The 24784-nt window shown below is 39.9% G+C and overlaps 1 protein-coding gene and 1 long non-coding RNA gene across 4 annotated transcripts in view; one reads left to right on the forward strand and one right to left on the reverse strand.

Moving 5' to 3' along the window:
* Positions 1 to 2676: 2676 nt before the first annotated feature.
* Positions 2677 to 24784, reverse strand: part of fgf12a (fibroblast growth factor 12a) — a 45298-nt gene continuing 23190 nt past the window's right edge. For all 3 annotated transcript variants that reach the window (XM_061797549.1, XM_061797546.1, XM_061797548.1), the window contains 3 exons: positions 24630 to 24733; positions 9376 to 9574; positions 2677 to 7114 (listed from right to left, as the gene is read on the reverse strand). In XM_061797549.1, coding sequence (XP_061653533.1) covers positions 6999 to 7114; positions 9376 to 9574; positions 24630 to 24733 — 419 coding nt within the window. In that variant the 3' untranslated portion in view covers positions 2677 to 6998. The remainder of the gene's footprint in view (positions 7115 to 9375; positions 9575 to 24629; positions 24734 to 24784) is intronic.
* Positions 16328 to 24784, forward strand: part of LOC133488969 (uncharacterized) — a 41842-nt gene continuing 33385 nt past the window's right edge. Inside the window, exons 1-2 of the long non-coding RNA XR_009791780.1 lie at positions 16328 to 16574; positions 17216 to 17366. This is a non-coding gene — a long non-coding RNA (uncharacterized LOC133488969). The remainder of the gene's footprint in view (positions 16575 to 17215; positions 17367 to 24784) is intronic.

Genomic DNA, 24784 nt, shown 5'->3' on the forward strand with positions numbered 1-24784 from the left:
TTGAAGTTTTTTCTTTTTTTTGGCCTCATTTAATTCACCATTATTTGCACAAAGCACATCAAGACGGAACTTGATTTCCTGCAGTCAGTCAGTGGCAATGGCATCAGTGATCTTATGCTTTCTTTCTCTTTCTTTGCAAAGATACACGATATCTTTAACGTAACCCCATAAAAACAAGTGGGGATTTCTTGAGGAGTAGCCAACACAAGTGCGGGTAGAAAATGAAAAATGTCAGAGCAGAGATTCAAATCCAGAACCTCAGAACGGTGAATAAAATAATTTTAATCTACAGTAAGTAAATTCCAATTTTTGGTGAGCATAAATCCAGATGCAGCTGCCCTACATGTGGAAGTAAACAAATTAGAATACTTTCCCGTATTCTGCGCCAAATAAAAGCAGTTCTAAAGCACAGCACATCAAAGAAGCACTAGTTAGCATTAATTGAGCACCGGCCAATTATTTTTAATGAATAGAATGCGGAGGAAATAGAGAAACGGGAGGAGGTCCCAAGGGTGCGGCACAGCAGAGAGGAACATATGAGTGCAACAAGACGACGGCATCATCGCAATAGCGACGACCTCACACGCCCGCGGAGACCTTGGCAGCTTTATGTGGTCATATCTTCCACGCTACTTGTTGCCCGGCATCGTGCAGCCGTTTTATTTATGTAATGCCTAACAACTTCCTCCGCAAACTGCTGACAATGAAAGTAAGGAACATCCTTTTTTTTTTCTTTTTTTTTTTTTTTTTTACAACAGGCAGTCAGTTGTTGCTGTGCGCACTGTACGTGACCCCCGACAGACTCGAGCAGTGAAAGACCGTCTGTGCTGGACTAAACTCTATCAGAATCGCTGACCTCCATTTACAACCAAAATTCTAATATTTGTGCCATGAAATTATATTCATTTATTCCCAATAGTTTATTCTTTTAATTTTGAAGTGTTTCTCTGGAGAGTGCTTCTTTCTCTTCTCTGTGCGAGCCTTGCATATTTGCAACTGAGCGTGCGATCAGTTTCATTTTCAGTCAAATCTTTCCACACGCAAGAGGCCCCACTGCGAGTTTGTCACGCCGACCAACCATCTGTTGAATTTAGCACGTTGTCCGTTGTTAATGCCAAAAGTGGTGATTGACGATTAAGCGACTTCAAACTATAAACCGTCATTGCGACGCATCAACTAATCGGTTCAATCCCAAGTATATGGATGTTAAGGTTGTTGTTTTTTCTCTATTATCGGATTTAACCCACTGTTGATTTCAGTGAGGCGCCAAAACACGTGATTGCCGATTAATCGACTTCAAGCTCTAACCATCATTGTGACGCGTCGACTAATCGGTTCAACCCCTAATTTGTGGATGTTATCTTTTTTTGTCCAATCAGATCCAATCCTCTACTGTATGTGCTGCCATGTTAATTTAATCTGCCCAGGGCTTCAGAATCAATAGTGCTGGACTTGCTAATTAATTCTAATTGTAATGCTAATAAATTAAGAAACTTTAATTCTGTGTGCTGTAACTGAAATTATACTAGCAATGGGACAGTCTCATTAACCAAATGTTTTATTTTTCCTCACAGGGTCAGAGCACTAGCCTTTGATGACTTCAGTATTTATCCGTCCTCTGATTGTTTGGTCAGAGTAAAACTTGTTACAGTCAACTTCAACAAGCAAAATACACACGTAGCGATCCGCACACTTTAGTACATTGAGTGAGTCTGAGGTAATTTATTCAGATTTGTTTTTGTCATGTTATTAGATAAATATTGATTCCAAACTGCTCCGGATGATGTATGTGGCACAGTTGCTTGCTGTTATATATTATATTGTATTGATGGGTTATAGGAGTACCAAATGGACAACCCGCCACATAAACGCACAAGAATGGACTGTCTCCTTGTCCTGTTTGGCCCTTCTGTGTGCTGCAACCATTGTGCAGGAAAGAAGACAACGGCATGTCCTGAAAGTCAGGGCAGCCTTCGCACTCCTCCTCCTCCTCCTCCTCCTCGTCGTTGCAGTCGGCATGGAAAGTCTGTTTCCATGACAACTGGAGAATTAAGGGCGAAGGAGCGCCGTTCCAAAATGACACGACGTATTTAAGAGGATAGCGAGACTGTAAATCACTCAGAGTGAATTGATAGCAGAGGAAAAGGGGATTGGATTTTGGGGAAAGCGAAAAGCCAGAGTCTGATGGATGTAGTACGACAATGAGAGACGCAAAACAACTGCCAGTCATGATTTGCAACAAATAAATCGCTGTGTGGCTTTGGTAACATAAACTTTATTCTTAAACAATCACTAACTTCATTCGGATTGTTTTTTCATCATCAATGCATATTTTTTTTCTCACAATTCATAGTGCATATATGGGGTGTGTTCCGATGCAATGAAATCATCTGCAAACATAAAAAGAACTAATTAAAACCACGTACAATGAAGGCCTTTTGCTTTACCTTTTCATTCATCAACATTTTTTTTCTCACAAATGCTCTCAATCTGCTGTCAACAATTAGTACATCCAATGACATGCATCACTTTGAGTCTACATTTGCACCAATATAAACCTCTGTATAAAAGATACTTATGTATATTCATATATATCTCTATATATATATATATATATATATATATATATATAGATATATATAGATATATTAATATATATATATATATATATATGCTGGTCTTGCTGCACCTCTTGAATTCCACTGTTATGTCTGATATAATGCTTGTGTCGCTATTATGCTGCAAGTTACCAAGAAAGTGGAATTAATTTACCAGATACCAGTATGAACCCTCCCACACGTCCTTAATGATCTGCAGTGCACTTACATACTGTATGCGATGCGCAATTGGGTGTCGGTTTGTTCTCACTAGAATTTAGTGGGGAATTGTACAAAAGGTTAACACTATATTGTGATCAGACTGAACAATATGCCAGCTACTCGAACAGAATATGGTCAAATCCCTGCAAGGAAATACCTGCCACAATATGGCCAACATGTTAGGGTAAAAACACAATCATTTCCAAGAAGTTCATTCAATTAGGGTCCGTGTTTTCATTAAATTCCTCAATTTAAGCAAAACATCCAAGTTGTCTAACAATTACGCCTGTTTTCTACTCAGCATTCCTTCTTCCAAAGGAGTGTTTGGGCCACAATGAAAGAGAAAAAAAAGTATTGCATTTATAAGAAAAAAAAGTAATGATATTAAAGATTAAAGTCATGTGTTAAACGAAAAGTTGGAATATTATGAGAATAAAGTCACAAATAAAAAGTCTTAATGTTTTGTAAAAAAAAAAAATAAGAATAATTAATAATATCAAATTCAAGAGCGATTTTAAATTGGATCTGCAAATCGGTGTGGTAGTTCAGTCCAGCTTTTTTCACCTCAGGCAGCTGGCAAAGGTGAAGCCTTTTCTGGCAGGTAGCAGGTAGCAGTAGGCCTAATCCTTATCACATCTTGGCTGGATTACTGGAATGCACTTAACTTTGGAGTCAACCAGTCTCGCCTCAAATATTGTATTTCTGGTTGGTTCAAAATGCTGCCTTGTTTTAGTGTCTTGTTTTTATTATTTTTAACTTTGTTACTGTTTTTGCATTTTTACAAGAAAAAAATATTGGTATTTTTAACAAATACAAAAATGAATTCAGCAATATTACAAGATCAAAGTTGCATTTTTTAAGATAATAAAGCCTTGGTACAATGAAATAATAAATATTAATAAATAATGAAAATCAAAACTAAAAGACTCATAAAGTGGTGAAAATAAAGTGGTATTTATACGAGCAAGTTGCAATCTTACAAAAACAAAAGTTGTACTGTAATATTACAAGATGTAGAAGTCAGAAAGGTTACGAGAATAAATAACGATGTAAATCCAGATTTCCACACGAATGCAACAGTCAAGTTTAAATTGACTTGATCTTCCATGCAGGTATGATGTTACAATTTTATGCTTGTAAAAATACATTTAATTTATTTTTCAACATATCGTAGTGAAATCACAATTCTTTTTTTTTTATTTCACATGACTCTACTCTTAATTTTACTTTTCTCCCCCTTTTCAGTGGGGCCCGAATAGTCCTTGTAAACGTTTCTCCTTCTAAATTCATGTGAGAACACTTACCATACAACCATTCTGTTGTATAATTTCCATTTTTCCATTTCGTACATAAGGTCATAAGTCCCACCTTCAACAATCATGCAGTGTCGATGCTTGGCCTCGCACCCTGTCACCACTTCCTTGGGTGACTAGACCACTTAGTGAAGCCATTGAGCCGCATGTGGACATCCTTGTGCAGTGGCTAAATGTTTGGAACATGAAATCTGTGATTTCCGACCCTTGTGAAAATATCCTATTTCACTTAATTAATCTAAAAATTCTCATGTATTTACTACAAATAATGCGTCTTTGTTCATCTGCTGCATAGGTGTCAAACTCAAGGCCCGGGGGCCAGATGCGGCCCACCACATCATTTTATGTGGCCCGCGAAAGCAAATCATGCTCGTCAACTTCTGTGATTTTTGCTAAAATCTGTACCCAAATTCCAAATTTTCATCATAATAAACAATAATGTTGAGATATTGGATTTTTCTGTTAGTAAACCCTTCTTCTACAGTAACTTAAACAATACTTGAACAAATTATTATCCTTGTCTTCTGATTTCAAAACTAGTTATCCCTCAATTTGTTGTGTAATGGTAATAATATGATTTGGTGATTAAACATTTCACTGTTCTAACGGCCCTCATAAATACAATGCGGCCCGAGACAAAAATGAATTTGACACCCCTGATTTTATCTAAGCCAGCGGCGTATGGTGCTGGGTAGAACAATTAAATGCTCTTCCACTAGATGGCGGAAAGTACAATAAACCTGTGTGTCCATGTTGCCAATCATACAACAGAAAAATAGCTTTATGTTCAACTAAACAGGCCCAAATTTCACCCTGACTAAGATCATTTGTGACTAAATGGAAATGAGATCATCATTATTCCAGTAAACAGTGTGCCCCCTCCGCTATATCGCGTTTTGTCATTCGCACCACCACCAGAGCGCAGATTTGTTAATGGGTTTTAACAGTTCAAATTTGGAGTTGCGCACCTCCAGTGTAGTACCATGTTGTGCCACAACATGCACAACATGCATTCCCACAACTAATGGGAGGATAAATTCCCCCCAAAACCCGCATACAGGTGAATACATGAATGCCGAACTGCGAATATGTGGAAGTTCAATGTAGTCTTTGTTCCCACAAAAAACATACTGTTAAGTATTGTTGCATACTCTGTTTGTATGTGTTGCTGCTAAAGTAGTGTGTGCTAAAGTAGCAATAGTTTCAAGGTTTATAATTACCGTGACATATTTGCTCATTTCCATGAACCGTCTATGTGTTTTGCATTATATGTTAGCTTTTAGCTAGCGGACTTTCTTTAGACTAAATTATACAGATGCATTGTACACTTTGGTGTTTAAATATACAGTGTTTAGTTCTATTTTATTTTATGTGTCAGTTTTACAATAAACTTCAACCAGGAGTGACAAATGAACAGCTTGGAGTAAGCACTCTTACTCTCTATTTGGAGAGCTGTGCGAGAAAGAGAGAGTTGGTGCTAAGGGTTACTTTAAAAAGTGTGTTTTAATAAGATGAAATGTGTTTAAAGCATGTGGGAGGGGTAAAACCTTTTTTACGATTGTGCTCTCTCTATATTGCAGATTTTAGTCTATTATGAGTGGCTCTGAACGGGGGTTCACTGTATGTATACTTTTTGTTTGGTGGTGTGCCATGAGATTTTTCTGCTGTACAATGTGTGCCTTGGCTCGAAAACGGTTGGGAAACACCGCTTCAATGGACCGACTAAAGAGACAAACACTGGGCACACTAATTGGAGGATGGGGAATACACAGCATTTACAGTTCGCTCTACCTCCGTAGTACATTGGTCACCAAGCCAGGTGAGGTTTTGTGCAACTCCTTTGGACGGGGAAGGCTCTCGGTCGCCCTGTCCACATTTCATGTTTTCACAATAAAATGTCACCTATCCTTTCTCTTATTTCATCAATCTACATTCCATTATTTTGACCATACTTTTAACAAGTTAGGTTCTATGAAGTGCAAATGTGTTTTGGGCATATAGTGTTACTGATGCTGGTCATTTCCTTTTTGGAAGGAGAACACCATTTCCTGGAATTCCCGTCTACATAGCAAAACCAACTAATCTCAAACATATCGTCAAATAGTTCAGTCTTCTCAACAGACATGAGTGCACTCCTACACTGCACTCTTATATTGCTTCCGATGCTGGACACTGTTGTAGTCACACATACAGTACACACCTGAGTTACTGACATCCCAGCTTAAGCACTCTCGTGACTAGATCAGCAAATACATTCAGCCAGAGCGACTCGTTTGATTCAAGATTAATCCACGACGAAGCTTTAAATGTGATTCAGTCCCACAAAGGAAAAAGAAGGGGGAAATGTTTTTTATAGTTAGCTTCACAGCACATTGGTATGCTGAGGGACTAGTTATTATTGGCAAAACGAACACAAAAGCGCATTTAGAAAAAAATGCATGTATGACAAGTCAACACATATTAAAGCTTTTTTTTCACAGCATAAAATGTAAATGAGAGATATTTGTGTGAGGCGAGACCTCTGATCTGTTGTGTGTCACAGCTTTTTCTCTTTTTTGCATAAAATATTGGTCGAGTCCTGATTGAAAATGTTTATATAGATATAGATATATAGTTTTCCTCTGTTTCGTATTAATTCTTCTAAAAGTTTTCACAGGCAAGAGTTCAGAGTTTGTTCCATCTTGTCATGAGAGTACAGTAGTAGCTCCTCGGTCGCCATGACGATGACGCTATTTCAGCGAGGAAGCGATGGTGCATATGTTTGTTTGGAGGGAGGCGGGAAGTTTCCTAAGGCCCCTCCCTTTTTATGTGGGGGCCGGGGAGTGTTCAGGCCACGCCCCTCAGTGGAAGCCCCTCCCTTTCTTTGCTATGAGGAGTCCTGGTGGACTGCTTTGCCTCCGTTCATGGTGGGGGTCCCTGAACTCTTCCGGGAGCGATGCTTGTCCTCAATCTCGTGCAGCGACGGCTCGCGGTACATACAAACTGAGAGGATGTGAGGAGATGGAGGACAAAGATGAGGAAATGAGAAGAGGACCATGGGACGAGGACATGTTTAAAAAAAATGGGAGAATGAGGAGGAGATGAGGGCAAGGGAAGCGATGATTATAAATTATAAAGTGAAAATGTGGAAGTGAAATGCGACAATGGGAGAATGGAGAGGCGATGAGGAAATAATGACAACATTAGGAAATGAGGAGAAGTGGAGTGAAGTGAAATGATGAACAATATGTATAGAAACAGAAATTAGGTTAGGAACTAGTTATGTACAACAGACAAGTACGTATAATACAAATGATAACAGAGTTAAAGGTTAACTTTTTTTTTAAGAATTCATTTCATTGGCTATATATCTGCACCCTGCAAAATACGAAATTGCGAATACATTTGTCGTGTTATCCGTCTCGGACAAACACCGAACCAAGTCAGCGGGTTCATTCCACATCCCAGACGTTTTTATTATTTCTCTTCCCATCAACTTGACTGATGAGATTCAGTTTGTGGGAATTATAATACAGAACCTGCAGCGGATGGATAATCAATGGCAGTAGAGGCACAATATTGTATGGTTGTTGTTTTTTCAGGCTTCTGGAGAAACTGTTTGGTCTTTCCAGCACCACGGAGAACAATAGGCGAGGATATTGACACGCTCTATTGTTCCCAGTGGTCACATAATTTGTTATGAGACTGTAAATAGAGGTCGAAGGGACGAATTTGGATATTGTGGACATACAGTGGAACCTCTAAAATACAACACAACCCACCTCAACCTCTTATTTGTTGGGTAAATAATGGTAATAAAAAACTCAAATTTGAATTCTAAATAGAGTGGTACCTCGACCTACAGTATTTGAAATCAATTTTCCCCATTGAAATGTCATTAATCTTTTCCAGTCCCGATATGTTTGTAATAAGGCTACGAACGAATCAATGGTGACTCGGTGGTGCAATGGAGTGCGCAAAAAAAAAAATGAGCACAGAGTCAGAATTTTCAGATTCAAATCACAACAATAAAACAATAACATACTACTTGCTTCATTCGAACAGTAACTGTGCTGCAATGTAAAAAGAAAAAAAATATTTCACTATGTTTCGTCTTGGTTTATGGCCCACATCATCTTGACTTACTGCGAATAGTTTCTGCTCATGTATACATAGTAGCTCTACCGAGATGGCCGTACTCTCCAGATAAAGTATGTTTAACAAAAAAAAAAAAAAAAACAGCTATCCATTGAAGGAGGCTTCCATTAGCCTAGCTCTGTTTAGCTACACAGATAACATGGAAGCACTGCAAAAAAAAGCTAAAAAGGAGCCAACACTGGAGGGGGCGACCGCAGTAGATTGAATGGGAGAAAGTTTATCAATGATGAAAGATGACGAGAGCACTTAGGTAGCCAGCAGTCTCAGTAGCCAACAGGCTTGCTAGAAAGGCGGCAGCTTGGGCCGTGGGGATTTATGGCCCCCACGAGTGCAAAACAGACCCGGGATTTTACTTTTGGCCAAGCTACGGCAAGGGATCCTGGTTAAATTAAGCCATTTTAAACTAAAAATACAAACTTTTTTTAACAGAGACGACAGCTGAAACCTGTCGGTCAAAATGTGCCAGCGTCCTCTCTTTTTTTTTAAAACTATTGAACCGGTGTTCAATAGTTTTAAAAAAAAATCTAATAGGATTTTTCATTTATTGGGCTATTATTTCGGAATAGTACAACGCGTAGCAATTCAATTGTGATTCGCTAGTCATTCGTTACTGTCAATTCGAATAACAAATTGGGTTTTAGGAGGCGAGTCCGAGTGCTAGTTTTTAATAATGAGAAATAGCACCATAATAAATCAAAACATAATTAAAGAGAATTTAATGAAATAAAGCTGTTTTCTAAAGTTTATTTACTGTATTTATGGTAGTCGTGTGTTGAATGTGCTTTTAAGGGGCGTAACCTAGTGAGTGACGTCAGGAGCTGGAGTCACTCGGATTGGGCAGTTTTCATTGCAAGTGTCTGCTCCTTGTGAGTGTTCTCGTTTTGTATTTGAGTGTTTGTCCCGTTGAATAAACGGCTCCTAAATTGGGGCACTTGTACGTCAAGGTACCTCTGTTCTATGTAGATTATAAATTTTCGCAATATATTGAGTTGTGCCACCCTTATTTTATCAGTTGGACCTTAAAAAAATGACTTGCAAGCAAAGCTATAAAATGACCAACGAGTGAAAAAAGAAATATCAAATAATCAGTTTTTGAATAGTGTTACCTTCAATCGGCCTTGGTACAAAGTGAGACGAGGGCTTGGTCTTCTTGACCCGGTTGCCTTTCATGACTTGTCCCTCCTTGGTGAGGCCGAGAAACCAGGCCCGGCCCGACTCCTGCTGTCGGTAAACAGTGGACGAGTAGATCACGTAGTAGTTCTCAAAAACCGACTCCTTGAACTTGCACTCCGGCGTGAACATTTCCTATGAGAGTAGAGCACATACGGTACTGTACGGTCTGCGCTATGAGCTAAACCAAAGATGCCCAAACTTTTTTTATGAGGGCCGCATGCAGAAAAATACAAGGATGCAAGAGTCACATTAAAACTTTGACTTCAATGTATTAAACACGCATAAAGAGGAAATAAACTATTTTTTTTGCAATAATATGTTGTATGTGCCCCCATTAGTCTAAACACGGTAATCTGATTAATATTACTTTGAATCAAATTTTAACAAGTTAGGGTTCAAATCATCATGTCATCAACCCATAGTTATGGTAGTTATCGCATCATACATGGGGAGTCCGCTACCTGTTTTCCGGGTTTAGTCAAGTGATGTTTGCAATGGAAGCACAAGAGATGTTGTGACGATAATTTCGGTCGACAGCCTAGGTCGATATTACCAAACATTAGATGGATTAAAATTGATGGATTAAGCTGTTTAATTCTTATTACACGAATGCAATATTAATCAGAATACTGCGTTTTGACTAGTGGGGGCACATATTATGTTTAGTTCTCCATGAAACCCAATCCATCAAGCAACAATAGATTTTTTATATATACACGATATGTGTAGGTATTCTAATTAATTTTTAAAAATATATATACTATGTCACAACTTTCTTTTTAAGGTGATAAAGCATATAGTTGAGGATTTTTCAAAGCTCCAACCTCAGAATTGTGAAGCAGATATGCTAATCATTATACCACTGTGACGCCCTATATAAAACCAATTTATTATTAATACTAGCGTGGCACACATGGGGGACGTGTCGCACCGCCCAACTTTTTCGACACTTTTCACGCTGCACCCCCACTGGGGCTGTCACTATCGAATCTTTTTATATTTTATTATCCTACCTACAGGTATTTCGTCGAGTACTTGAGTAATCACCGACCTCCCACCAAAAAAAAAAAAAAAAAACTATTTTTAGAATTAGAATTTGAGACAACAAAATCAGCCTTTGCTAAACAGTTAGCATTCGCGATTAGCATTAGCGCACTAGCGATTAACATTTTAGGTAAAAATAAAAATTAAAAAATGCTAACATTCAGCTCACTCTTACATCATGTTATATGTATATTACACATCTATTAGTGTCTTAAAAATCACTTACAGACGCTGCTCTGTTGTTTTTTCGCAATGCTTTTCACTGGCCCAACATTTCATTGATCTGCAACAAAACTCCGTGTGTGAAACATGGACAGTCGCCAAATGGTTCCTGGCACCGTAAATATGCTTTTATTAATAATTTTTTTGTGCTTCCAAGCAGAAAATGTTGCGTCAAGCAATTTTTGTTCTCCGCTTAGCAGAGTTTGCCGATTTCTTTTCACAGCTCTAGCCCCCACACTTTTTTTAAAAACAGTTTTGCCGGTCGTGTCAATGTTATTTTAAAAAAATGCCGCGTGCCACTAAAAAAATGAATGGCGGGCATCAAATGGCTCCCAGGCAGTAGCTTGCACACTCACTGATCTAAACTAATTAGAACACAAAAGTCAGTATGAAAGCGTTTAATTCATTTCAAGTCGAAAAAGCCTCTGTTTTGCTTCCTCGCTCAAAATGGGCTCCCACCACTCGCATGTGAACATTGCCAAGGTCAGTAAACACACCACACATACACACCCAAACACACGTGTCCTTGGCGATTCAAACAGAAAGGTGGTCTTATTAGAATAACGTTCGACAATGGAAGATTTGTATCGCGCCACGTCATTATCAAAGCAGCACGTCAAGGAGAAAGTCAATGAGACGCGGGAAAGATGGAAAGGACGCGATATCGGCTGTGTGCTACATTGCTGCCTTGTCAGTGCGGGAGAGCAAATAATGATCCACTCTATGTTATGCTTGTGTTATTGCGGCCTCTGCGCGACTGTGTGTTTCTAATTCATCTCTCTGCATGCATGTCATCCCAACGGTACACCGATTCGACTGTCCACTTGCTTTTCTCCTGGCATGAAGTCCCACTCAAGCCCACCGCACATTCCCGCCCACGCCAGCATCTTCATTGTGGAATTATAAAGTGTGTGCTACATTTGGGTCCAACTTTTCCCGGGACAGAGCAGCCGTTTGATTAATGCGATCCGTTTTAACGACGCCTTGGCGAAGGTTCAGTCATGGAGAACTTCGCTTTCACCTTCTCCCGGGAGTTCGTGCCACTTTCTACTCGATCACTTCGGCGTTCCCACGCCCTCAAAATACCTCTTATTCCCTGTTCCCACTATCTCAATCAACATCCTCACCCCAACTTGGCTACGGAATACTCCAAGTATCCATTACATCCATAAATATGACAGCACCCACCAAGATACACTACAGAGTAGAAATTGAAAACACCCCTGTTAAAAGAACAAAAAAAAACAAGATCAAGATAATTTGTCTCAAAATTTCCACCCATCCATCCATTTGCTGAACTGCATATCCTCATTAGGGTGGTAGGTAAGCTGGAGCCTTTGCCAGGTGACTTTGCCAAGAGGCAGGGTACACTGTGGCTTGGTTGCTGTACTGTATTTTTGTTATCCATCCATCCATCCATTTTCTGAGCCGCTTCTCCTCACGGGGGTCGCGGGCGTGCTGGAGCCTATCCCAGCTATCATCGGGCAGGAGGCGGCAAACACCCTGAACTGGTTGCCAGCCAATCGCAGGGCACATACAAACAAACAACCATTCGCACTCACATTCACACCTACGGGCAATTTAGAGTCTCCAATTCATGCATGTTTTTGGGATGTGGGAGGAAACCGGAGTGCCCGGAGAAAACCCACACAGGCACGGGGAGAACATGCAAACTCTACACAGGCGGGACCGGGGATTGAACCCCGGTCCTCAGAACTGTGAGGCTGACGCTCTAACCAGTCGTCCACCGTGCCGCCATTTTTATTATTATTATTATTATTATTTAATAAAACCACAGAAACACAGTGCGATTGCTGTTACATCAGCAATGATATGACACTCTGGTTCCGGCCCATTCCAACATTTTTATTTTGTTCTTGTAAAGTTATTCGTTTACCGATTTAGATATACGCTTGGGATCTTTGTCATACTTTAATTCCTCTTCAGCTTTCTACTGGAAAAGCAAAGGTTTTGTGGCAAAATAGACTAGTATTTGTGTACCTCCACCTTGGCTAAAGACTAGACTTCACCTTGGATATGCCATTCTGGTGATGCACTGTGCCTTTTATTTTTTATTTTTTAACACAAAGAATTCAGCCAGGCAAAATTTTAAATAGAAATCATATCAGCATGTGGAAAAATGTTATATAGTCTGATGAAAATGAATTTTTAGCCAAAATACCAAAAGGTACAGTATGTTTGGAGCAAAAACAACACTGTGTATCACCGCCAGCATACCATACCCACAGCAAAGCACGGTGGTGACAGCATTATCTCTAAAAAGCAGTCAAGCCATGAATAAATGAATTTAATGCGAATGCGTTCATCTTTAAAATACACCCACACTCTCCTCTTTATCTGAACCAGACACCTTGAAAATAAATAAAGTAGTATCTATGTGGATAGATGTAGTTGAAGCAGAACAGATGGCTTGGTTTTATGCATCCTTGGCTCAATTTATAGGGGACATATTATGGAAAATTGACTTTTTAATGGCTTGTATACAAATAGTTGGACCTCTGGAATGCCTGTACACCGATGAAGTATAAAATTAAACAACCACGTAAAATGTTTTTACCTGCCATGTTCTGAAAACGTGTCTGTAAGCGAGCCGTACTGCAGTTCCGCCCCACAGTTGTGTAACAGTAGGGTTAATTTACATAATAACCACCCCCAAACCGTGTTTCTACGACCAAAACATGATCGTGACATCCTTAGCTTTTGATAAGGAGCGCGTAATTGATTGCTTGAGGAAGTTGTCGACGGTGCCGATGGGGATTATTTGCGTTTGGCGATGTGCCTATACGTCACATACACACAGTGTAGTGTATGAAACACTGCCTCGATGAGTGAAAAGGCTGCACCACCGGTTATCACGGAAAGCAAGACCCACTATTGAGTCAGTACTAAAAGTGGTGGGGTATACAGTCGCTCACTTGCATGAGACAAAAACGAGCTAAAAGTGTGTTATAATTCCTTGTGGAGTTTTTGAGAAAACCATGTCCCAGGCATGTTATTAAAAACGTGGAAACTGTTATAAAAAAAAAGTCATTTTTAAAATGCTCCTCCTTATCTGAACGAGACACCTTGAAAATGAGTAAAGTTGTATTTGTGCAGATAGCTGTAGCGATGCAGAACAGCTGAATTGGTTTTACACAACCTAATCTCATTTTAAAGCAGGATTTTTGTGTTAATGTGTGTACGCGTACTGTATGTGTGAGTGTGTGTGGATGTGTTCACAATATCTCCTGCAGGTTTCTGTGCCCTTTTAAAGTTGTCCAATTCCACTTTCCTGCTGGAGGTGTCCATTTATAGTGTTAATGTGTGTGCATGCTGTGTGGTGGTGTGTGTATGAGTAATAGACAGAAAAGAAAGAACGAGAGTAGTGCTGGTCAGAAAAAAGACAGATTGTGGGTGTAAATTTGACATTTTTCGGCTGTTACATTTTATTAATGATACACATATATATGTGGCGGCACGGTGGTCGACTGGTTAGAGGGTCAGCCTCACAGTTCTGTGGACCCGGGTTCAATCCCTGGCCCCACCTGTGTGGAGTTTGCATGTTCTCCCTGTGCCTGCGTGGGTTTTCTCCGGGCACTACGGTTTCCTCCCACATCCCAAAAACATGCATGAATTGGAGACTCTAAATTGCCCGTAGGCATGACTGTGAGTGCGAATGGTTGTTTGTTTCTATGTGCCCTGCGATTGGCTGGCAACCAGTTCACGGTGTACCCCGCCTCCTGCCCGATGACAGCTGGGATAGGCTCCAGCACACCCGCGACCCTAGTGAGGAGAAGCGGCTCAGAAAATGGATGCATGGATGGACATATATATGCACCCCGAACCGGTCGCCAGCCAATCGCAGGGCACATATAAACAAACAACCATTCGCACATTCACAATTTAGAGTCATCAATCAAACTACCACGTATGTTTTTGGAATGTGGGATGAAACCGGAGAAAACCCACGCAGGCATGGGGAGAACATACAAGCTCCACACAGGCAGGGCTGGGATTTAAACACAGGTCCTCAGAACTGTGAGGCGGTTGTGGTAACCAGTCACCATGCCGCCTATATATATATATATATGTCTACAGTAATTCACAAACTCCCTAAAACTCAGCTATGCTGAAAAAAGCTTTCTTAATTTGATCATGTACATCGGTTGCACATAATTACAATGTCTGACGTAAACTGACGTAATTTCTCTCTTCCTTTTGAAAATAACATACTGTACTTTGTTTACCACCTTTTGATCTTGTGAAATTTATGTTACATGTTCGAATTAATTAAATTCAAATTACTTTTTTTTCAGTGAATTTGGGGCATTTGTGCTCCTTCTACAACAGTCTAAGATGACACAAAATGGCGCCAAAACCGTATCTAAATATGAATTGGTCTCAAGGAAGTATGTTGAAGTAATACATGACAACTGAGAGACTGAAAGTACCAATAAGTTTGAAATGGTAAACTGGGAATCCTAATTTGTGGTATATTTACGGTTTAAACAATTCATATAGGCAATTATAAACATTTTAGGGGGGGGTCAATTACTCACAGTTTCCCGCTATCTGGATTTCTGTATTATGAAGCCTTAGTGGTGTTTTTAACAAGCAGTCAAAATCTCATTTCGGCTATGAGATAAGCAGTTCTCACCATTTAATTGCGTTGTCTCATTGGCGTTGCAAAGTATGGACTAATTAAAAATAAAGGCCGCCATATGTCCTCTAAAGAGAATTGTGTGTGTGTTTATGGGTGCTTTCGATGCTCACGCAGCATTTCACAGCTCAGCAACAGCTTGAGTCACACCCCGTTCATTTCTAAAAGACGCAAGTGTGCAAGGCAAGCACCGTAAAGGACTTTGGGAAGGTGAGGTCAGTGCGATCATCGCTACAGTATATGGACACTTCTCGTGGGTCAGCAGCCGAGAGGACAGGCTCGGGCACGGCAGGTTATCTAGAGCCTGCAGACGTTCTGTCAAACTGCAGGAGTCTCTATCTCTGCTGGGGTTCAGAGGGTCATGTCCTGCCTGTCTGGCGGCGAACGCGTGTTTGTGTGTGTGAGGCAGACAATGACGGAGTGCACACCATCAGGCATTGGTCCATCGTCATCTGTTATGAGCCCCAATTAGGTCAAGCACATAGATTGCAGCAGTTGTTCTCAAACTGGGCAATCGCAGGGCACATATAAACAAACAACCATTCACACCTACGGGCAATTTAGAGTCTTCAATTAACCTACCATGCATGTTTTTGGAATGTGGGAGGAAACCGGCGTGCCCGGAGAAAACCCACGCAGGCACAGGGAGAACATGCAAACTCCACACAGGTGGGGCCGGGGATTGGACCCCGGTCCTCAGAACTGTGAGGCAAACGCCCTAACCAGTTATAAATGGTTATAAATGGTGCCCCCACAACACTAATACTCCTTTTGGAAACTAGCTCTGTGTTTGTAACTTTGTTGTGGAAGTGGAAGCAATGCATGTCAGATTGATAAATACAATGCTGCCTTGACTTACAAGTTTAATTTGTGCTGTGACCATGCTCTTAAATTAAAACACTTGTATTTGAAGTCATCTTTTCCCATTGAAATGAATGGATATTCCATTAATCTGTTCCACCCCTCAAAACAATAACCTAAAAATTTAGAACATATTTTCAATAATATAAATATCATTCTACCATATTGTGCTTTGTGAAAACATACAGTAATAACATAATTAAATACAATATTTAGATATAAACTGTGCATGATGATGAATTCTTTGTGCGGCTCCTTCTGGTTGTGTGCGCTTTGGCCACCGGAGGGCAGTATAATACAGACATACGGATATACACGAAGGAGACGGTCACAGATGCTCAGTAGGTAATTGCAGTAGGCCTAATATTGGTCATTTTTTGAAATGAATAAATAATATTTGACTGTTAGTATTGTTATATTGTCTTTCTGCATGTTTTCTGCGCTGTCGCTGTTCGAATATTTGTTGCTTAAAAGCTGATAACACAGCGACATTGATGCTATTCGTTAGCCCATCTATGATGCTTTGCATTATGTGTTAGCATTAGTATAGCGAAAGTTATGCGGTTGTTTTAAAGACAACTCCTTTATGTTTAGTTTATGTTCATTTTTAGTTTATGTTTACTTCAACTGAGAGTGGCAATAAACAGCCCGTAGCAAGCATTTAAAAAAATTTTTTTTTTGAAGAATCGTTCACTTTCTGACAAATTGCCAAACAAACAAGCTTGTTGTAAAGTTAGCACTAGCAATCCTATCTTAAACATTTGTGTAAGGTACTGTATTGAATTGAAGTGAATTGATTTTGGTTAAGTTCCTTTCTCTATGTTTAAATGTTCAAAAAAGAATCATAATTCCCATGCCATTTAGGGGTGCACATGAATGATAGTTATGTTTAACTGCTATAAGGACTATGGAGTCCTTGAGAAAAAAATTCTCCTGTCAGGGGTCACAGGGCCAATAAGTTTAAGAACCCCTGGTGTACATCACAGGGAGGAGAGTGCTTTGCTGCTCCTCAGAAGCTGTCACGCCATAGCATCCCCTCCAAACAACAGAGCCACAAGGACATCACTCCCCACAAGCTTGGCTTGGAGCTGTGTTGCGTGTGGACAAAGAAGCTCTTGGGAATGATAAGGACGGAACGTAAGTGACTTTGAAGTCTGACAGCGCACCTTGTTTGCAGATGACTGAGTAGGAAAAATGAGGTGAGGAACGCGGGTCGCAGTCTCTCATGATTAATGAAATCACCTTAATGGATTCGCGTGAAGCGCAGAAGCACACAATGAAGAGGAATAAACACCTAAAACACGCCCGCACACTAAAATGCGTGCCAAATGGTTCACCGACCGAGTTGCTTTGTCTGAGAGGAATACATAATGAGGCATAGTTGTTAGTGCTACAAGACGAGTGGAGGTGCCACATTTCACAGCTCACAATCAGAAGAGTGATTGCAAAAATGCTTATTTGGGACCTCTTGGAATTTTTTATTATTCTTACAATGAATAACTAACATTTTCATATATATATATATATATATATATATATATATAGTTTTTATTTCAAGTATGTGCATCCTGGGATCACAACATGATGCCCCACTAACAAATAAGCCCTCCCCCCCTGGAAAATTGGAAAAAAATTGCCAGTGACACCGGTTTCACCAATCGACATGAAATTGGTCAGACATGTCTAGCATAACAGGACACACGTAAAAATCTCAACGACCAAGCTCATAGTCGGCCATGTCGGAGTGAATTTGAAAAACTCCTACTGGGGAATTTAGCCAAAATGAGCACCAATCAGAAGCAAGTATCCTTCATCAGTAATTTCCTATTATTCAATGTCATGCAAGATTATCAGGTGTATTAGTATGAACATTTATGACATTGTGTTTTTTTGTTCATCAGTCTATGCCAATGATATATAGTGTTAGTTTAGTGTTGTCTACGCTGTGTAATGCGGGCAGAGCGTGGCATCAAAGTTTGATAATCATTTCAAAGATTAGCCAGAATAAAGGGGGTGCGAGGGCCTGTTCATTACTTTTCGCAGCGTTAATTTACATATACAAAGGACTGGGGATCGCCAAAGGGTATTGCTTACAAAGCTGGAAAAACTAAGGGGAGCAGAACAGTATATACAGTAAATGTGAATTATGGATCGTATATAAATGTTCTAATATTATTAATCCCCTCACTACTTAAATGTCACTATCTCAGCTAGGAGTTTGGAGATAATATTTTGGGGGGGGGTGGAAATTAGGTTTGGTAAATTTTGAATTTTGTCCAATAACTATTTTTCTATATGTTTTGGCCTTTAGTCGATATTCAAATGCAAGTTTTTGTCCTTAAAAATTGAGCTTTTGGACATGTGGCAGACGGTAAGACTTCACACATCTGACAGACTGTTTATGTGCCACAGTAGGTGCTGCTGTTTTGGCTAGCAATAATCTCTTTAAACGTGCCGGTGTGAACAATAATTTCTGATTGTAATTGCATCAGTCACTGTAATTGAAATTGTTTTGTTTCCCAGACTTTACTGAGCATACCTGTATATTTCACATTCGAAAATCTCATGGCACACCACCAAACATACATATTTCACAAAAAGTATCAATACTTAAATAATGATGATCTTGTCTTAATTTAGTTACAAATTGCAATAGTACTTTGAGGAACATTGTCCTTAAACTGTTCAACTGTTTTCTCACGCACTTGTTCACAAAGAGGTGAAACTTGCCCCATCTTTGCTTGTGAATAACTGAGCAATTCAGGGAAGCTCCTTTTATACCCAATCATGTTCCCAATTAGCCTGTTCACCTGTGGGATGTTCCAAACAAGCGTTTGATGAGCATTCCTCAACTTTCTCAGTCTTTTTTGCCATCTGTCCCAGTTTTTTGGGAACGTGTTGCAGCCATAACATTCAAAGTTAATGATTATTTGCGAAAAACAATAAAGTTTATCAGTTTGAACATTAAATATATTGTCTTTGTAGTGTATTCAATTAAATACCGGTTGAACATGATTTGCAAATCATTGTATTTAGTTTTTATTTATGTTTAACACAACGTCCCAACTTCATTGGAATTGGGGTTATACATCGACCCACCACCACAGTACTTTCATTCGAATATGATGTGTTCAATCATAAGATTCATTAATCAACCTTTATCTTTTTCTAAGTTCAATTTTCACAATTTCCTGAGCATTTCAAACTTATTTGGCATGAATGAAGGGGGTGATTATTGAGTGATTTGTGTCGAGTGCCCGTGAGAGGAGAGTGCCAGTGGTGACGTCGTTTGGCAGATTAAGAGAAAAGAACAACAGTGAGATGTAATGGATATGAAACTGGGTTGCCAGCAGAACTGGGTTGAACGCATTCAGAATTTGAATCAGTGTTAGCGACAGGTGTTCTTTGACTTTGTATGAGGCTGCAGAGGATTCTGGAAGGACTTCCTTTTGAATTTGGGACTGAGCCATCCATGTACCTCAAAGATTTAGCCTTACGGAAAATCCCAAGACTGCCATAGAGGCCCCAAGGAGCTCATTTATATTCCACCGAGAATTCAGGTCAGGCTGGTCTAGACTGGTATATTCTCTCACAGCACTTACTCCTCTTATTCCCCACCACTATGATTATCTTCTCTCGGTCTCAGTCCAAAGAGTCAGCATGTGGTTGTGTGTTGACCTTGTTGAAGTCCTTCCAGAGAAGACAGAGATGATAAATGACTGAAATCAAACCTCAAACACGGGCTAATATCCCAATAGTGAAGGAGGAACTACGCTGAAGAGCAAAACGCCTTTTTTATCTGAAATGATGCTGTAGTTGCTGAATAATGTCTAGGTATAAATAATATGTATTAATTACGAGGCCCATGACTACATAGGCATTAATAAATCAAGGAAAAAAATTCACTGTTTGAGGTATTTCCCATAAAATCTGAAGATCCCAGCTCGAGCTTTTAATACGGAACAATTATGCAATGCAGTGACAGATTAACAAATGAAATTATCAATCATTACCTGAAGCACAAATGCATACGAAACATGACAGACAAAGCAGCATTTCATGGAGCCATTTTTGGCTCATTTTTTACCTTGAAAGAAACCCAACCACACTCTCTAACCTTCCACAACTTTTACTCTCTCCTACTTTGGGACCTTCAGTGAAGGTTTTACTGTGACATGTCATTTATTCCTGTGACATAAATAAGAAGCAGTGAATTTAGTCCCCAGTTAAATATAAAAGAATAGGAGCAGTTACTCTAAATGGATGGATGGTTAGCCCGAACCAGATGAGAAGCTGGATAGAGATAGATGATGCCCAGCCAACCAACAAGGGATATGCAGTACTGTGCAGAGGTCTTAGGCCACTCTCAAGTGGTTATTTTATCAATGTGTAACATGCACATAGAACTAGAAGCCAGTCAGTAACAGAGAGCAGAGACCTCCACCAAAGAGAATTCATTGGACTGTTGTTGTTTATTGCTTATCCATCTGTTTGTTAGTTTGCAGGCTACTTCCTGGTTAATTAGGGTTGACAAAGAGATGGATAGTACTATTATGAGGTCTGCAATGGGCAGTTCTTTTCATACCAGTTACTCATGTGGTGAAACTAAATTATTATACCCGCAACTTTTTCCAGATTATCAAAATGACCCTTCTACGAAGTTCGGTGCTCAATTATTTCCATATCCTTTGTGTAATGCTGCCAGTTGTATCAATCTCCCTGTTTACGTTTGTCAAATAGACTGATGTGAAAAAAAATATCTTTAAAACAACAACAATAAGAATTTTCGATCGATCGATCTAAAAAGATAGATAGATAGATAGCCAATTCCTACTGTGTTGTTTAACAGCAAACTGGGCAAACTAGGTCATGTTGACAAGAAGTTATGAATTATGGAACTGGTGTCTTCATTGTAGCTGTTCAGCCCCCACACACTAACAGGGCTAAAACACTCCACACAAGCATTATCAACCCCGCTCACCCACAGCTTCATCAGCAAAAGGCTCAACAAGGCTCGTGTCAATCAGCAGCAACCGCTTAAACTGATGAACGCAGGCAGCGAAAAAACTCTCACAACAAGACAGAAAAGCAGCAGAGAGGGAAGCGTGACCAAAATAGGAGGATATCCCTCAATAATGACCTCCCAGGAGAGAGAGGGATGTGTATGCTTGAGATTTTTGGAGAGAGACGAAAATAAGACAATAAAAGAAACGCATTAATGGGCGAGAAGGCTTGTCAGATAGAGAACAGCAAACAATAATAAACGCAAGTTGCATCAAAAGTAAAAACTGAAGGGCTTATTTAATGGCTGTCATTGCACCATGTGGAAGGGTCATAAATGCGTTAACACAAACGTTCCTCTTGAAGCGCATACTAAATTGTACCGCATACGACCTGTACTGTTGAATATAGTAGTGGCTTAAGACACAGGTGTCCCAATTTATGAGTTTTTCAAGATTAGAGCTGTCGTTCGGCCGATTTTTTTACTTGAGATACGAGCCCTGAATGGTGGCTGTGAACTCACTGCATAGTAGGCAGCACTTTATTACATTATACAGCAAATTATTTTAAAAAGAGGCTTTAACCTGTTTAATGTCACTTTCAGCTGAAGTTTACTGTCAAACTAAATATAAAACATAATACACCTTGCATATTTAAAACAACCACATGGTTGAGGCTTTCAGTTGGCTAGCTTAATGCTAACACTAGATAGCATCTATGTTGCGGCGCTATAAACCTTTAAGCAACAAATTAAACTCAAACAGTGCAGCAATACATGTAGACAGACAATATACCAGTATTCTTTGTAAAGAACGACTAATATTAGTGCTGTACCGATGAGCTGAGAGGAGTTGAGATGTCTCAATGAACAGTTGAGATGTCTCAATGAACAGTATATCTGTCTGTCTGTCTTATACTGGCCATTCAATTGATGTAGTGTGACAAAACTGTTTAATTCTTTTCACTTGTATTTAATTGTTTAATTACTGTATGTTTTTATGAAGTACAATATAATCGAGTGCTATATTTCCTCATCAAAATACATATTACATACATTTTTGTTGTTTAGAGGGGGAAGGCTAGAACGGATTCATGGCATTTCAATTAATTTCAATAGGAAGACGTGTTTTGTGTAACAAGCGAGATCACGGTGCCTTGTATCTCAAGGCACCACTGTAATTGTATGCAGGAATACTGTACGCACTTTGCAATCCATATGCAACTTTAGTCCCATCTATGAACATGGCACGAGGCTCATAAGTCCAGCTCCTGCATTCTGCCTACTGGTGCATGCTGATTTCCCATGTTTCCCATCCCAGCGACCTGACCAAAATGCATTTGCCTCATGTTTTAAATGTAATTAAAATGCACTTTCTGCAGTCATGGAAAAAAAACAAAAAAAAACATACTACTTTTTGACAAACATTTCCACTGCATGACGGGAAAGGTCAAAATTGCATTTGCCAGCCCATAAAACAGATAATTAACAGGATGAATGGAGTGTCATGGCTGTTAGGCTGAAAGCTGCAATTTGACACCAGGGTACAGCTTGGCTTGTAATTCATAATAATCGGGACGCCGCCGGACGCAAATGATGCTTTCATGAAGGGGGGTGCACGCAGGCCCGGGTCAGACTGCGGACCTCAATTTGGCGTGATTTCAATGAATCACACGATGGCTGCCGAGCGGGCAATTAGACTGCCGAGTGGGCGGGCGGGAAGAGGTTATCACTGTGAGCACTGGGAGGTTGTTTATGAGTCTTAAGTTATGAATGAAATGAGTCTAGCCAGATGAGTCACGTTTGCACGCTTATTGAACGTCCTTGCTTGAACCAGTGAGGCCTCATCAGTCCGCTCAGATCGAAAATGACACAAATTCGTTTGACATTGCATCTCTCGTGTAAAATTTACACCATCTGGACCCGTCTCGACCTTGATAAAACTGCTCCCTTATCAGTACATGTAATCAAACACATGCTGGTCAGTCCTTCAAACATTTTATGAGGATTTTGAAATTTTAAAAAACACAGATGGACTGTGGGTAACACATTGCCCTCATCCCTTCACTTTCTGTAACTTCCAACTGGGTTAAGCACCACGAGACGGGAAGTTATATAAGCACGTTAACTAGGGATATGTTCCAGTCTCTACTGTATCTCAGCGTATGCCACGTTTTCACTTCCTCTGCATGTCAAACATTCCAATGCCTTACAGAGGTGTGTATTCACTGTAAGAGGAAGCAAAATTAAATTTGACATCCGTGACTCTGTCCACCCCCACCCGGCGATGGCCTACCCACCCACGCTCGCCCGTGCGCTTCTTGCATCTTACGCTGCATAAGAAATCCATCCGCATGATATTTACTCCCCCGCTGCGTTCATTTCTGGAACCCTGCAGAATAATAATTCTGTTGATGTGGGGATTTGGTACATAAAATTTGGTTCAAATGAATTCCTGATATTAAAATTGAGAGACTCAAGCAATAAGATATAATATTGCATAAAGGAATATTTTAATTAGAAGTACATTTGTAAAAAAATACATATGTATACAATACCGTTCAAAGTTTGGGGTCACATTCCCACCATCGCAACTGTAACAACATTTTTGCCAGATTATGCTCATGCCAGATTCCCATCCCTAGTATTTAACCTTGTGTCGCATTCTGTCTTGTTGCCAGTTTGTTGTATCTTGTTGTCACGGTCCAGCATTCCATGTTCTCGCCATCGACTCATAGTAAGCTTCGACACTGTTTGATTATTGAGCCTTGCCTTTTTACCTCACACTTTTGGATATTGTTACCTTCGCTGACTGCCTACCCGTGTACAGAACCCAGATTATTTATTAAACAGTGTGTTTGGGGAACTTTCTTTTGCTTCAGAGTCTTGAATTTGGGTCCTACATCGTTTCCTGTTCATGACAATGCTGTTTATAGCCTCCACAAAGGACTACCCTATCTGAGGTTGCAATAATATGCTGTGATGTTCATGTTACATTCCTCAATTCCTTTCTTTTGATAGCATATTAGCTCTGCAACAGCATCCATCTGCTAATTCTCACATATGAAATATTCTCAGTCGAAATTGTGGAAAAAAACAATCGAGTGGAACGTTCTTTTGCAGATGAACCCGACGATGAGTCAAAAAGACGACAGCCAGCAATTTAAAACAATGTGTCCTGAACTCGATGTTGAATTGAATGTAAAACATGTTCTGTGCTGCTTGATCAACAAAGTAGGAGGATAAGTGGTTCACAACAATGCAATAACAGTACATCACAAGGGCTCTTGTGCTAATGCTGGATATTCATCAAAGAGGATAGAACAAAACGTGTGCTGAATGCATGAATACTGGTGACACACACACAAACACACAATACACTTTCCAAGTGTGGGTCTTACAGAGCTGTAGAGCATGCCCTCGCCGTTCATGCCGATGTAGAAGCCACTCTTCACTCCCTGGATGGCCACCACTCTCAGACCCACAGGAATAAGATTAAACAGGGCTTCACAGGCAGAGTCGGGCGGTGCAGCAGTCAGAACGCGTACAAAAAAGA

Source organism: Phyllopteryx taeniolatus, chromosome 14 (assembly GCF_024500385.1).
Source record: "Phyllopteryx taeniolatus isolate TA_2022b chromosome 14, UOR_Ptae_1.2, whole genome shotgun sequence".
NCBI classification, from domain to species: Eukaryota; Metazoa; Chordata; class Actinopteri; order Syngnathiformes; family Syngnathidae; genus Phyllopteryx; species Phyllopteryx taeniolatus.